Source organism: Lepus europaeus, chromosome 21, assembly GCF_033115175.1.
Source record: "Lepus europaeus isolate LE1 chromosome 21, mLepTim1.pri, whole genome shotgun sequence".
NCBI lineage: Eukaryota > Metazoa > Chordata > Mammalia > Lagomorpha > Leporidae > Lepus > Lepus europaeus.
The window spans coordinates 18,625,263-18,638,602 of NC_084847.1; the positions used below are offsets into that span (position 1 = coordinate 18,625,263).

Below are 13,340 nucleotides of genomic sequence, written 5' to 3' on the forward strand. Positions count from 1 at the left end.
CCGAGAAGGTGCCTGCTTTCACTTAGATTCCAGTTTATTCGGGGTGGCTTGCCCGAGGGCCCGGGGCAGGCAGGCGGCTGCCCTGCAGGTGAGCTGTGGCTCTCTTAAACAGCCTCTAGGCGCTGCCGGGTCTCTACTCTTGGGAAAAACTTGCCCGAGGGAGCGTGTGAGCCGCAGGAGCGGCCCGGCCCCCCATTAGGGGAGAAGCCCTGAACGAATTCCCCTCTACCCGGGGCTGGGGCTCGGCCTCCCCAGGCCGGGGACGCTTTCCCAGGAGAGCCCACGTGTCTACCGGCGGCGCCTTGCTGTCAATCAAGTGTTTTCCTGCCCGGGTCCGGGCTGACGGGCGGGCGGTGCGGAGCGCTCCCATGGTCCCGCGCGGCGGGCGGGTTTGGATTTTAAATCCCCGCGGCCAATCAGTGGCGCGCAGGCTGTTGTAACGTTCCCAGCGCCGCGTTTGAATTCGGGGAGGAGTAGTGCGGTGCAGAGCCTCTGCCCCGACCCTGCCAGGTCCGCCGAGCAGCCCCGGGAGCATGAGTGCAGCTCTGACTGCAGCGAAGCTGGCGCGGGCGCCGGCCGAGCCAGGGAAGGCTGGCGGCCCCGGAGTGGCAGCTCCCGGAGCACCGGCAGCTGCTCCGCCGGCCAAAGAGATCCCCGAGGTCCTGGTGGACCCACGCAGCCGGCGGCGCTACGTGCGGGGCCGCTTTCTGGGCAAGGGCGGCTTCGCCAAATGCTTCGAGATCTCCGATGCGGACACCAAGGAGGTGTTCGCCGGCAAGATCGTGCCCAAGTCTCTGCTGCTCAAGCCGCACCAGAAGGAGAAAATGTCCATGGAGATCTCCATTCACCGCAGCCTGGCCCACCAGCACGTCGTCGGCTTCCACGGCTTTTTCGAGGACAGCGACTTCGTGTTCGTGGTGTTGGAGCTCTGCCGCCGCAGGGTGAGGGCATCGCCGAGGCACTGGAGCTGCTGGGGGGCCTGGGGTTGGGGTGCCCGGCTCTGGAGCTGCAGGCCAAGGGGCGGGCGCCCGGGACCTGGGGCTGCTGGGGAAGGGAGTTCCGGTTAAATGGAGCCTGGGGCAGGTTGCTGCTGGGGAAAGCAGCTCCCGGACGCCAGGTGTTTGGAGTGTGTGAGGGGGAAGGTGGGCGGGTAATGGACGCTACGGCCCTGAGGTTGCAAAAGTGGGGAGTCCCGGGTTGGGGGTGCCATGGAGCGGGAGCTTCCGGAGTGGGGCTGCTCGGGGAGGGGGAGGTTGGAGCCAGGCTCTGAGCTTCCGGGAGGAGAGAGCGGTGGGGAGAGGCGGCCTGGGGAGGGAAGGCTGGGAGCTCCGAGAGGAGTCCCCGGTCATGGAGGAGGGAGAACTGGCCTGTGTCAGGGCAGGGGGCAGTTGTCCCTGAGAAAGAATCTGGGGAGGGAGAGAAATCTGCCGAGATCCCTCTCATGCCCCTGGGGTCCAGGCCTAGGGCCTCTGGCAGCCTTTACCTAAAGCAGGCTTTCTGCTTCCCGTGGACCTCAATGCCACCCACTCCCCCATGGCTCCCCCTCCCAGTCTCTCCTGGAGCTGCACAAGAGGAGGAAAGCGCTGACGGAGCCCGAGGCCCGCTACTACCTGCGGCAGATCGTCCTTGGCTGCCAGTACCTGCACCGAAACCGGGTCATCCACCGGGACCTCAAGCTGGGAAACCTCTTCCTGAACGAGGACCTGGAGGTGAAAATAGGTGAGGTGCTGGGCCTGCAGGGCGCTCGACCACCCCAGGAGGTGGGAGGGAGGAGGAGGTGGGAGGAAGGAGGAAGAGAACCTGGAGGTGAAAATAGGTGAGGCGCTGGGCCTGCAGGGCGCTCGACCACCCCAGGAGGTGGGGCGGAGGAGGAGGGAGTGGTCCGAGGCTGTTGCTCGCCTCTGGAACTCTCCTTAGTTAAGGTGCCACAAGCTATTCCCGTACCTGCAGTGCATTGGTTTTGTATCCCAACACAGCATTAAAGAAGAAAAAAAAGAATTTGAGCTTTTATTTTGGGAGACCCTTCATAAAAGTTGGGGCTTGGGGCTCTTTGTAAGCAGTCAGAAGCTCCAGCAATACCCTCAGGTGACCCTTGGCTGGGCAGAGAAGGGGCTGCCCCATTTAGACTCCCTCTGGTTTGCCACAGTCTCCACCACACCCTATTACTTCTCCACACACTTGGCAAGTAGCACTCTTGGAGGCTACGTGCTTGACCGCAGGGGTCATTTGAGTTTTGCTCTCCCTGTAGATTCACTTTCAGAAGCTTAGCTCTCCTTTCTTAGGGAAAGGGCGGGAAGGGTTCCTGGGAGGCCCCTCCGTGGGAACATTCTCCGTGGGAGAATTCCTGGGCAAACCTTGATGTATACGGGAGCAGGAACTTGTGGGATCAAATGGACATAGTTCTTGACGGTCAGACTTGACCCGGTGTCTGCCTGGACAGACCGCAGATGTGGGCATATGAATATCGCCTTCTTCCCTCTGTCCCAGGGGATTTTGGGCTGGCAACCAAAGTTGAATATGACGGAGAACGGAAGAAGACCCTGTGTGGGACTCCCAACTACATAGCTCCCGAGGTGCTAAGCAAGAAAGGGCACAGTTTCGAGGTGGACGTGTGGTCCATCGGCTGCATCATGTAAGTGGGGAGTTGTCTCAGGACCTGTGGGACCCCCCTGCCTGAGAGAAAGGCTGCTTCGCAGGATAGGTTGCCCCCAGATAAGGCCATGTCGTTGTCACTCTGTGTATTGCGTAGGATTTCTGTGGCCTGGGCTGTGGGCCCCCCAGGAAGGTCTCCATGACCTTGCTATAGCCCCGTGCTGCTTAAAGTGTGATCGCCAGACCAGCAGCATCACCTGGGAACTTGTTAGAAGTGCAGAATCTCAGAACCCAGACTGCGGCCTGGAACGGAACCTGGATTTAAGCAGACCCTCGCGTGGTTCCTGTGCACAGCATAGCACAGGAACACAGAACGGCGTGGGGTGGGAGGTTTTAGGCCAGGAGTGCGGCAGGAACAGGTACCTGTGATCCGCCTGGATCGAGACCCCCAGAGCGGGTTGGTGGTGGGCAGAGGCTTGGACCTTTTTGGGGTGTTAGCTTTCTTGTTGTTGCCGACCCGGGTCCTGGAGTTAGACATGAATTATAGCAGTGGATTTCACCTTTTCACGGGAAATCTTCAAGCTTCCATACAGGACTACTAAACACGGAGCTGCTTCAGCAGGACCAGGAAGTACACCCACTGTGAGCTGTTCTGGGTGGCTGGCAGCCTCTGAGGCCCAGATGGCTGTAGGCTATAGCTGGAAATAATCACTGCCCCATAGGACTCAGGTCTCCCCCAAAAGCTCATCCCAGCCTGTGTCCTGGCTCTGGGGCTGCTACGCAGACTTGGGGATTGTCTTGAGGGACCCGAGTCCGTGAGTGTCCAGGGGATGCGTGCCCCTTCTTCTGCACCTACGGTGATTCCTCATACATGTGGGGTTTACTTGGGAGGCTTGAGCCAAATCCCACCTTGTGCTTACAGGTATACCTTGTTAGTGGGCAAACCACCTTTTGAGACTTCTTGCCTAAAAGAGACCTACCTCCGGATCAAGAAGAATGAATACAGTATTCCCAAGGTGACTAATGATACTTTAACTGTGTTTTTCCCCAAAAGCTATTTACTGAACCCAGCTGGGTCCTGAGAACATAGAGAGGTGAACCCCATAACTTTATATGGTCTGAAATTGCATACGGGATGTGAAACATTTTTTTTTTTTTGCTAGAGGGGAACATTTGTAGATTCTTGAAGGTTGAGTGAATAACCCAAAAGATGTGTAGGGAGGAGCCAAGGAGAAGAGAGGGAAGAAGTGGGGGACAGAAATGTTGACAGTGTAGGAAATGGATTGTCTTCATTCGATCACGTTGGGCAGATCGCCTGAATCTTCTGAACTGTAGTTTTCCACCTGCTTCTAGAGTGGCTGGCACACACCGCGTGCTCAGAGACTCCTTGAGCTTCTCCCAACCACTGGCACCCATGTGTTTTTACAGAACGGCCCGCTTCTGCAGAGGCCTGGTACACAGTAGGTTTCCAGTTTGGGGCTCTGGGCGTATGTGAAGCCAAGTGCTCTGACTGTGGGAGAACAGAGGAGTGACGGTCTCAGAGGGTCAGACTGCGGTCAGACGTGGGGTCGGTGCTGGCTCCTGTCACTCCCGAGCTAGATGGGTATCCTTAGGCAAGGCCCCCACCCTCTCCGTGCCTCAGCCCCCTCTGTAGAGGAAGGCAGACAGACATCCCTGCCCTTAGGTGCGGTGTTTGTGAGGGCCATGAGAGTTAGTGAACAGCAAGTGCTGAGAGCACTTGCCTGGTGTGTAGTGAGTGCAGAGCCAGTGCCAGGCTGTGGCTGCCCCTGGCCTGTGAAAGGACAAGCCCATCGAGGCTTCTGAGCAGGGCCCTGAGCTTGGTGCTCACCATCCTTTTACAGAGGCGGCCCCAAAGGCCCTACAATGTGCAGGTCGTTTGTTGTAGCCTGTGTGAGACAGAAATGGGGTTTAAACAGGTGCAGGACCTCAAAGCCTGTGTCCTCAAGGCGCTGCAGTGGAGACAAGCAACGTTAGGTGTGCAAGGGCAAGTCTGGGGGGGAAACAGCTTAATCTGGAGTTCCAAGAGGAAGAAACGTGATCCTTCTCACATGTCAGCTCCGTGAGGTTGATAGTGGGGAGCTTGGCGATGTTCTTAGCTGTGAAACCATGGTTTAGCTGAGACCTGGGGCTGCCCTGTGGGCTGTGGTCCCGCTGTGACAGCGCTGCTGTCCCAGTCCACGGCCACGCTCGGCTCAGGGCTTTCTCTGTCTCTGCTCCAGCACATCAACCCTGTGGCTGCATCCCTCATCCAGAAGATGCTGCAGACGGACCCCTCTGCCCGCCCAACCATTAACGAGCTGCTCAGTGACGAGTTCTTCACTTCAGGCTACATCCCTGCCCGGCTGCCCATCACCTGCCTCACCATTCCACCCAGGTTTTCAATCGCTCCCAGCAGCCTGGACCCCAGCAGCCGGAAGCCTCTCACAGTCCTTAATAAAGGTAAAGCAAGGGGAGGGTAAGACACAGAACCCCAGAGAGAACCGAGGCCCCTAATATCCCTTCTTCTTGCTTCATTGAAGGGGACAGGAACAGTTTCAAATACACACCCTGAGCAGGCTGTGGGAGCCTCCAGGTCCCCACCATCTGAGCAGTCACACCTACTCTGCAGAGCCTTCCCTGTTTCTCTGATATATTCTTAAAGTTAACCTCAGACATCTCGCCATTGTACCCATAACTTCAGTATGCGTCTTTGATTTTCTTAGGAAATCTAACGTCACGTGCCATTACCTAGGTTGTCATTTCTTCTGGGTCTCTTCTATAGGACAGAGTCAGGAAATACTTACTTTAAAGGGGGACATCTGGGTGTATGATAATGTTTGTGATTCCCTTTTTCGTAGCATTTTATTTTGCTATTATTTCAAGGTTAAAAAAAAGGTGGAAGAGGCCGGCGCCGTGGCTCAACAGGCTAATCCTCCGCCTAGCGGCGCCGGCACACCCAGTTCTAGTCCCGGTCGGGGCGCCGGATTCTGTCCCGGTTGCCCCTCTTCCAGGCCAGCTCCCTGCTATGGCCTGGGAGTGCAGTGGAGGATGGCCCAAGTTCTTGGGCCCTGTACCCCATGGGACACCAGGATAAGCACCTGGCCCCTGCCTTCAGATCAGTGCGGTGCGCCGGCCGCAGCGGCCATTGGAGGGTGAACCAACAGCAAAGGAAGACCTTTCTCTCTGTCTCTCTCTCTCTCAATCTCCTCTGCCTGTCAAAAAAAAAAAAAGGTGGAAGAACAAACAGGAAGCTCCTCTACTGTCTACCCTGTTCCCTAGATCCACCAGTTGCCATTTTTTTTTTTACATTTACTTTTTATCTTCTTCCTCTACTTCCCACATATACTGCACATAAGGGTACTTCAAAAAGTTAATGAATGGGAAAAAATGGAATTAAAAATTTATTTTGGTACGAAGTTGAACCTGTAGTTTTTCATAATACAAGTTTTTCCATTAACTTTTTGAAGACATCATTCATTTGCATTGCATGCACACAGAATTGTTTAAAAGTAAGTTGTGTATGTACGTATTCCATTCTTACCCTTGATACTTCAGTGTATATTTCCTAAAAACAAAGATTATTTTACATAACCACAGTGCATAACACAGTTATCAAGTTCAAGAAATTTAACATGGATACAATATAGTTTTAGAGCAATCTTCTTTTTAAAATATAGACTTATTTATTTTCTTTGAAAGAGTTACAGGAGGAGAGGCAGGGGGAGAGAGATTTCCCATCAGCTGGTTCACTCCCCAGATGGCCGCCATGGCCAGGGTTGGGCCAGGCCGAAGCCAGGAGCCAGGAAGTTCATCTGAGTCTCCCATGTGGGTGCTGGGGCCAAGGACTTGGGCCATCTTCCACTACTTTCCCAGGTGCAATAGCAGGGAACTGGATTGGAAGTGGAACAGCTGGGACTCAAACCATACCCATATGGGATGCTGGAGGCAGCAGCTTAATCTGCTACGCCACAGCACCAGCCCCAAGCAATCTTTTTCTCTACTGTGGACTTACTGCTTTTCATTACTATACTTAATTTTTTTTCACATTATATAAACTAGTTCCTGAAATTAAATGATTTCTCATTTTCTTACAATTCTGTTTGTTCTTTTCACTAAAGATATGTAATTTTTTTTTCAAAGATTTATTTATTTATTTACTTGAAAGTCAGCGTTATACAAAGAAGGAGAGGCAGAGCGAGGTCTTCCATCTGCTGGCTCACTCCCCAGTTGGCTGGAGCTGTGCCAATCAGAAGCCATGAGCTTCTTCTAGGCCTCCCATGCGGGTGCAGGGGCCCAAGGACTAGGGCCATCGTCTGCTTTCCCAGGCCATAGCAGAGAGCTGGATCGAAAGTGGAGCAGCTGGGACTCGAACCGGCACCCATATGGGATGTTGGCACTGCAGGAGGCAACTTAACCCGCTATGCCACAGTGCTGGCTCCAAAAATATGTTTTTTTTTTTTTTAAAGTAGCTTGAAATACTTTCTCTAGGTGTATCTTAATTTGATAGACAACTTAAGTTCACTTGTTTCTGTTAGTTTTCAATTTTTAGGGATTACTTTCTAGAATTTTATTGTAGAATAACTTTAGGCTTATACAGAAATTCTAAAAGATAATAGTAATTGAAGAGAGAGTTCCCATCTACCCTTCCCTTGGCTTCCTGCGCATCAGTGTGTTGTGTAACCACAGAAGAATGACCAAAACACAGGGCAGTATCTTTTTCTTTTTTGAATTCTACTTTTCACTTTGTAGTTTTTTTTAAAGATTTATTTATTTTACTTGAAAGAGTTATACAGAGAGAGAAGGAGAGGCAGAGAGAGAGAGCGAGAGAGAGGTCTTCTATCTGCTGCTTCACTCCCCAGTTGGCCACAATGGCCGGAGCTGTACCGATGCAAAGCCAGGAGCTCCCCCCAGGTCTCCCATGCGGGTGCAGGGGCCCAAGGGCTCAGACCATCTTCCACCGCCTTCCCAGGCCATAGCAGAGAGAGCTGGATAGGAAGTGGAGCAGGCGGCAGCTTCAGCGCTACCCCACAGCGTTGGCCCCAGTATTTTCAAACTCCAGGCTGTATTGGGCCCTCATCAGGTTTTTCCACTACTTCTGCTCTGTCTGTGGATTTGAAGTTCCTCGCGTTCACACTGAGGTTCTAGACTTTGGGCGAGAATGCAGCAGAAGTGATGTGCCCTTCTTCTCCATGTACTCTGTTTGTGTGTTTGGACAAGAGATACAGAGAGAAAGGTCTTCCTTCCGTTGGTTCACCCCCAAAATGGCCGCCACGGCCGGTGCACCATGCTGATCCGAAGCCAGGAGCCAGGTGCTTCTCCTGGTCTCCCATGGGGTGCAGGGCCCAAGGACTTGGGCCATACTCCACTGCCTTCCTGGGCCACAGCAGAGAGCTGGACTGGAAGAGCAGCAACCGGGACAGAATCCAGTGCCCCGACCGGGACTAGAACCCGGGGTGCCAGCGCTGCAGGCGGAGGGTTAGCCTAGTGAGCCGCGGCGCGGGCTCCATATACTCTATCAGGGGTGCACATTGATTTTTTTTTTTTCTCTTGTTAGTGGTGGTGTTTGTTAATCATGATCACTTGGTTACCGTGGCATCTGATGGGTTTCTCTTAGTTATTTTTCTTTGAGAGAGAGAAAGCTCTCATCCACTGATCTGTTGCCCAAATGCCTGCAATAGCTGGTTCTGAGCTAAGGCTGGAGGCAGGAGCCAGGAGCTCGGTCCAGGCCTCCCGTGTCGGTGGCAGGGACCCAGTTACTTGAGCCATCACCAGTGCCTCGGAGGGTCTGCATTAGCAGGAAGCCGTGAGTCAGGTGACATGCAGGTGTCCTAACTGAAGTCTACCTGCTAGGCTCAGTGTCCCGTGCCGAGTTTAGCACCCACGGGTGGGGCCTGCCTGCAGCAGTACTCACAGTGCTCACTGCTCCTGCGTTTCATTAGTTGACCTTCTAAGGAAGAGCTGGTCTCTCCTTATTTGCTTATTTATGTCAGTAATGAACTCAAGGATTGTTTATTTTGTCCTTTGGGCTATCATAATATAATACTGGGTTTTTTAAGGATTACTTTTCGGTTTGTTTTAATTTTGAACTTACAGCGTTTTTTAAAAACAAAAAACTTCATGGATGTTTTCAACTTTAACCAAAGGCAGAGAGAAGTGTGCTGTGACTCCCCACGTGTTCGTCATCCGTTGTCAGTAGTTACCAGCCCAGCTACTAGATTTTTTTTTTTTTTTTTTTGACAGGCAGAGTGGACAGTGAGAGAGAGAGACAGAGAGAAAGGTCTTCCTTTTGCCGTTGGTTCACCCTCCAATGGCCGCCGCGGTAGCGCGCTGCGGCCGGCGCACCGCGCTGATCCAATGGCAGGAGCCAGGTGCTTCTCCTGGTCTCCCATGGGGTGCAGGGCCCAAGGACTTGGGCCATCCTCCACTGCACTCCCTGGCCACAGCAGAGAGCTGGCCTGGAAGAGGGGCAACCGGGACAGGATCGGTGCCCCGACCGGGACTAGAACCCGGTGTGCCGGCACTGCAAGGCGGAGGATTAGCCTAGTGAGCCGCAGCGCCGGCCAGCTACTAGATTTTGGTCTGTTCCATACCCTCCTCTTCCTCCCCTTTTTTTGCTAGAGTTTTTAAAGCAAATCCCTAATATGTTATTATTTCATGCTTGCATACCTATCACAGCATAGTTTTTCTTCTTAATTGAAAACCTCTTTTAGGAAATATTTCAGGAGAATTAGACATGTTGGTGGGGAAAAGAATTAAACATTTAAGTATAAAGATAGTAATATCCATGCTTACTACCACCTAAATAAAACCAACTCCTTTAACTTATATATAAGTACATAAACAGATTCTGAGGATGGAAAAAGTTCCCATTTTCACTGAAAAGCTACTGAATCTATTCTACTGAGGGGTTGTAATTACTCATCCTCCTGACCCCCCAACTTATGGGATGTTAAAGATACTTGTATATTTATATGGGTATTTATTTTTATTTATTTGAAAGTTGGGGGCAGGGTGGGTATGGTAGTACTGTGGGTTAAGGTGATGCTTGTAGAGCCCATATCAGACCTCCTGTTTGAGTCCTGGATATTCAGCTTCTGATCCAACTTTTTGTTAATGCACTTGGGCAGGCAGCAGAAGATGGTCCAAGTGCTTAGGTCCCTGCCACTGATGTGGGAGGGAGACCAAGATGGAGTTCCTGGCTTCTGGCTTTAGCCTGGCCCAGACCTGGCTGTAGTAACCACTTGGGGAGGCCAGCGCCGCGGCTCACTAGGCTAATCCTCCGCCTGCGGCGCCGGCACCCCAGGTTCCAGTCCCGGTCGGGGTGCTAGATTCTGTCCTGGTTGCTCCTCTTCCAGTCCAGCTCTCTGCTGTGGCCTGGGAAGGCAGTGGAGGATGGCCCAAGTGCTTGGGCCCTGCACCCGCATGGGAGACCAGGAGAAAGCGCCTGGCTCCTGGCTTCGGATCAGCGCAGCGCACCAGCCGTAGCAGCCATTTTGGGGGTGAACCAACGGAAGGAAGACCTTTCTCTCTGTCTCTCTCTCAGTGTCTAACTCTGCCTGTCAAAAAAAAAAATAGCCACTTGGGGGAGTGAACCCCAGGAAGGTCTGTCTCTTTATTTTTCATTTATTTATTTAAGAAAGAGAGACAGAAAACAAAGATCTTTCCCCCAAATGCTGACAAGAGCTGGGGTTGGTCCAGGCCAAAGCCGGGATCCCTGAATTCAGTCCAGGTCTTCCATCTAAGAGGCAGGGCCCCAAGTACTTGCACCATCAAGTGCATTAGCAGCGTGTGCATTAGGAGGAAGCTAGAATCGGGAACAGAGCTGGGCCCTGGACCCAGGCACTCTGATATGGCATGTGGGCCTCCCAAGGCGTACCTTAGCGGCTGCATCCAACGCCTGACCTGAAGACGCTTGCGATGGTTTGCTTCAAGGTGAAGAAACACTAGGAGTTGTTTCTCTGAGTGATGGGTGGTGTCTGGACAGGGCCATGCCCTGGGAGTCTTGAGCCCTGTGATCTCCCAGAGGGTACCACATACCTTCACACAAGCACGGCAGCTGTTACTCTAATAACCCGGCTCTGACTCAGTTTCCCCAAAACAATGGTTTCCAAAAGATTTTCTCCCTTGGGGAAGGAAGCCAGCTGCAGCAAGAAGCCCTGAGCCCTGCCAGCCCCCATTTTTGTGCCTGACTGTTGACTGTCGCCTTCCTAGGCTTGGAGAACCCCTTGCCGGAACGTCCCCGGGAGAAAGAGGAACCTGTGGTCCGGGAGACGAATGAGGCGGTGGAGTGCCACCTCAGTGACATGCTGCAGCAGCTGCACAGTGTGAACGCCTCCAAGCCCTCCGAGCGCGGGCTGGTGCGGCAAGGTGGGGACCGCGCGCGCATGTGCCGAGGACATGTGCCCGGGGCATCTGGGGAGGGCGGGGACAGTGCTGACTCATCCTGGCCCCTGTCTCCATGGTACCTTTTTTTCCCTCCACGTCCTGTAGCTCAAAACCCACCATGGTGTGGCTCCTGCTTTCACTTCTGAGCCACGTCTTAGGCGACAAATGCTCCATCTTCCAGCACCTCGAGGTGCACCTTCATACAGCCACACGCATTGTGTTGTGCTCTGTGAGTCCCTGTCAATCCCTCGAGACAGTTGACACAACAGCTATGGATGTGCTGCAGGCGCAGGGCTTTTGCTTGGACCACTCCCTGCCCCTGGAGCACACTCGCCCTAGACAGCTGCGTGGCTCACTCTGTCACCTCTGTCACACGTCTGCTCCGATGTCCCCTCCATAAGCATCTCCCAGCAGCCGCTGCTGGCACAGGGCCACCCCCTGCCTGCCTTATGGGTCCTCACAACACTTCTCACCCAACAAACACCAGCATGTCCTTTATTTAATGTAAGGAATTTGGTGCAGGCGCTGAACATAGAATTTTAGTATATTTGGAATTGTCTGTCTGGTCACTGTTTCTTAATCGCTGTGCACTGGAAAACCAGATAACTCATGAGCCACTGACCAGAGTAGAAATAGCTTACAGATCTTGGCCACGCAGAAGTAGCAGATTGGCGTTTGTCCCTACAACTAGAATGTAAGTTCCACGAAGGCTGGTTTTCTTTTACTGTACCACCACAGGGCCTGGCTCTCTGTAGGCCCTGGATCACTGGGCCAACTGAATGAAGGGGTGAGTGACCCCTGGGCCCCGTTCTGTGACCTGGTGCTCAGGTGGCTGAGCCCAGGTGCGGTGCCCGACAAGCTCTCTGGCGAGGGCTATGTGAGTCGACCCAGAGGGAAGAGCCCAGTGCTGACTTCTGTCTCTTTCTGTCCCAGAGGAGGCTGAGGATCCCGCCTGCATCCCCATCTTCTGGGTCAGCAAGTGGGTGGACTACTCGGACAAGTATGGCCTCGGTAGGTGTCTCCCGAGGGAGGGCGGCTCAGTCGTCACAGACACTGGCCTCTCTGAGCTCGCGGGTCTTCTCTCAGCACTGTCCTGTTCCATCCACCCCTGGCTTCCCGCCCCCCATTTCTGAGCCTCCCTCCGCCCACTGCCAGGCTACCAGCTGTGTGACAACAGCGTGGGGGTGCTCTTCAACGACTCCACCCGCCTGATCCTCTACAATGACGGTGACAGCCTGCAGTACATAGAGCGAGACGGCACCGAGTCCTACCTCACCGTGAGTTCCCACCCCAACTCCCTGATGAAGAAGGTGAGTGTTGGCTGGCCCCCGGGCTGGCTGCTGTCGGGGATGGTGCCAGAGGTCAGGCTCTGACTCGGGGATCCCCCGCCGCTCTCCAACCAGATCACCCTCCTGAAGTACTTCCGCAATTACATGAGTGAGCACTTGCTGAAGGCAGGCGCCAACATCACGCCGCGGGAAGGCGACGAGCTGGCCCGGCTGCCCTACCTGCGGACCTGGTTCCGCACCCGCAGCGCCATCATCCTGCACCTGAGCAATGGCACCGTGCAGATCAACTTCTTCCAGGTGAGCCTGCCAGCGACCCCCGTGATCGGGTGGGGAGTGGGCGGCCCGGGCACCTGTACAACGGGTTTCAAGTGAGGGGGCTTCCTCCTCCCCTGCCAGTCGGGGTGTCTGATCCCCCCACACGCCATAAGCAGCCGCTGGGGTCTACACTTCCTTCCAGGATCACACCAAGCTCATCCTGTGCCCCCTGATGGCTGCTGTGACCTACATTGATGAGAAGCGGGACTTCCGCACGTACCGCCTGAGCCTCCTGGAGGAGTACGGCTGCTGCAAGGAGCTGGCCAGCCGCCTCCGCTACGCCCGCACCATGGTGGACAAGCTGCTGAGCTCACGCTCCGCCAGCAACCGCCTCAAGGCCTCCTCCTAGGCCCCCCCGACCCTCCGGACTGGTGCCCCTTCACCCCCATCTGCACCCGGGCCTGCACTGGTTGGCGCCCATGGTGCTGTTTCTGTAATGTGCCCCCCAGCCCTGGGGGCTGGGCCGAGAGCCACATCAGCGTGGAGGTGGGGTTGCTGCGTAAGTTATTTTTGTACATGTTCGGGTGCGGGTTCTGTAGCCTCTTCCCCTTCCCTCTCAACCCCCCCGTATGAATTGTACAGAATATTTCTATTGAATTTGGGACTGTCCTTTGACTTTATATACATTAAAGATATGTGAATCTTCGTTGCTTCTTGTGTTCCCTGAGTGGTGCGTAGTCCCTGGGCTCCGCGGCGGCAGCCCCAGGCTGTCACCCCTGCCGGTCCTTCCTGCAGGCCAGCGACAGCCACAGGCCCAAC

The 13,340-nt window shown here is 54.2% G+C and overlaps 1 protein-coding gene across 1 annotated transcript; it reads left to right on the forward strand.

The window, feature by feature from the left end:
• Positions 1-457: 457 nt before the first annotated feature.
• PLK1 (polo like kinase 1) lies at positions 458-13,227 on the forward strand. Its single transcript, XM_062180380.1, has 10 exons — positions 458-941; positions 1,551-1,719; positions 2,488-2,632; positions 3,515-3,608; positions 4,833-5,052; positions 10,804-10,959; positions 11,911-11,988; positions 12,133-12,287; positions 12,381-12,563; positions 12,724-13,227. The coding sequence occupies exons 1-10, from the start codon at positions 534-536 to the stop codon at positions 12,928-12,930; spliced, it is 1,815 nt and encodes a 604-aa protein (XP_062036364.1). The 5' UTR covers positions 458-533; the 3' UTR covers positions 12,931-13,227.
• The last annotated feature ends 113 nt before the right edge of the window (positions 13,228-13,340 follow it).

Excerpts from the sequence above, each read along its gene's own strand:
- PLK1 (XM_062180380.1), top strand. The coding sequence starts at position 534 with ATGAGTGCAGCTCTGACTGCAGCGAAGCTGGCGCGGGCGCCGGCCGAG. Across the intron at positions 5,053-10,803 it reads TCTCACAGTCCTTAATAAAG|GCTTGGAGAACCCCTTGCCG; the intron begins GTAAAGCAAGGG and ends TCGCCTTCCTAG. Across the intron at positions 11,989-12,132 it reads CTCGGACAAGTATGGCCTCG|GCTACCAGCTGTGTGACAAC; the intron begins GTAGGTGTCTCC and ends GCCCACTGCCAG.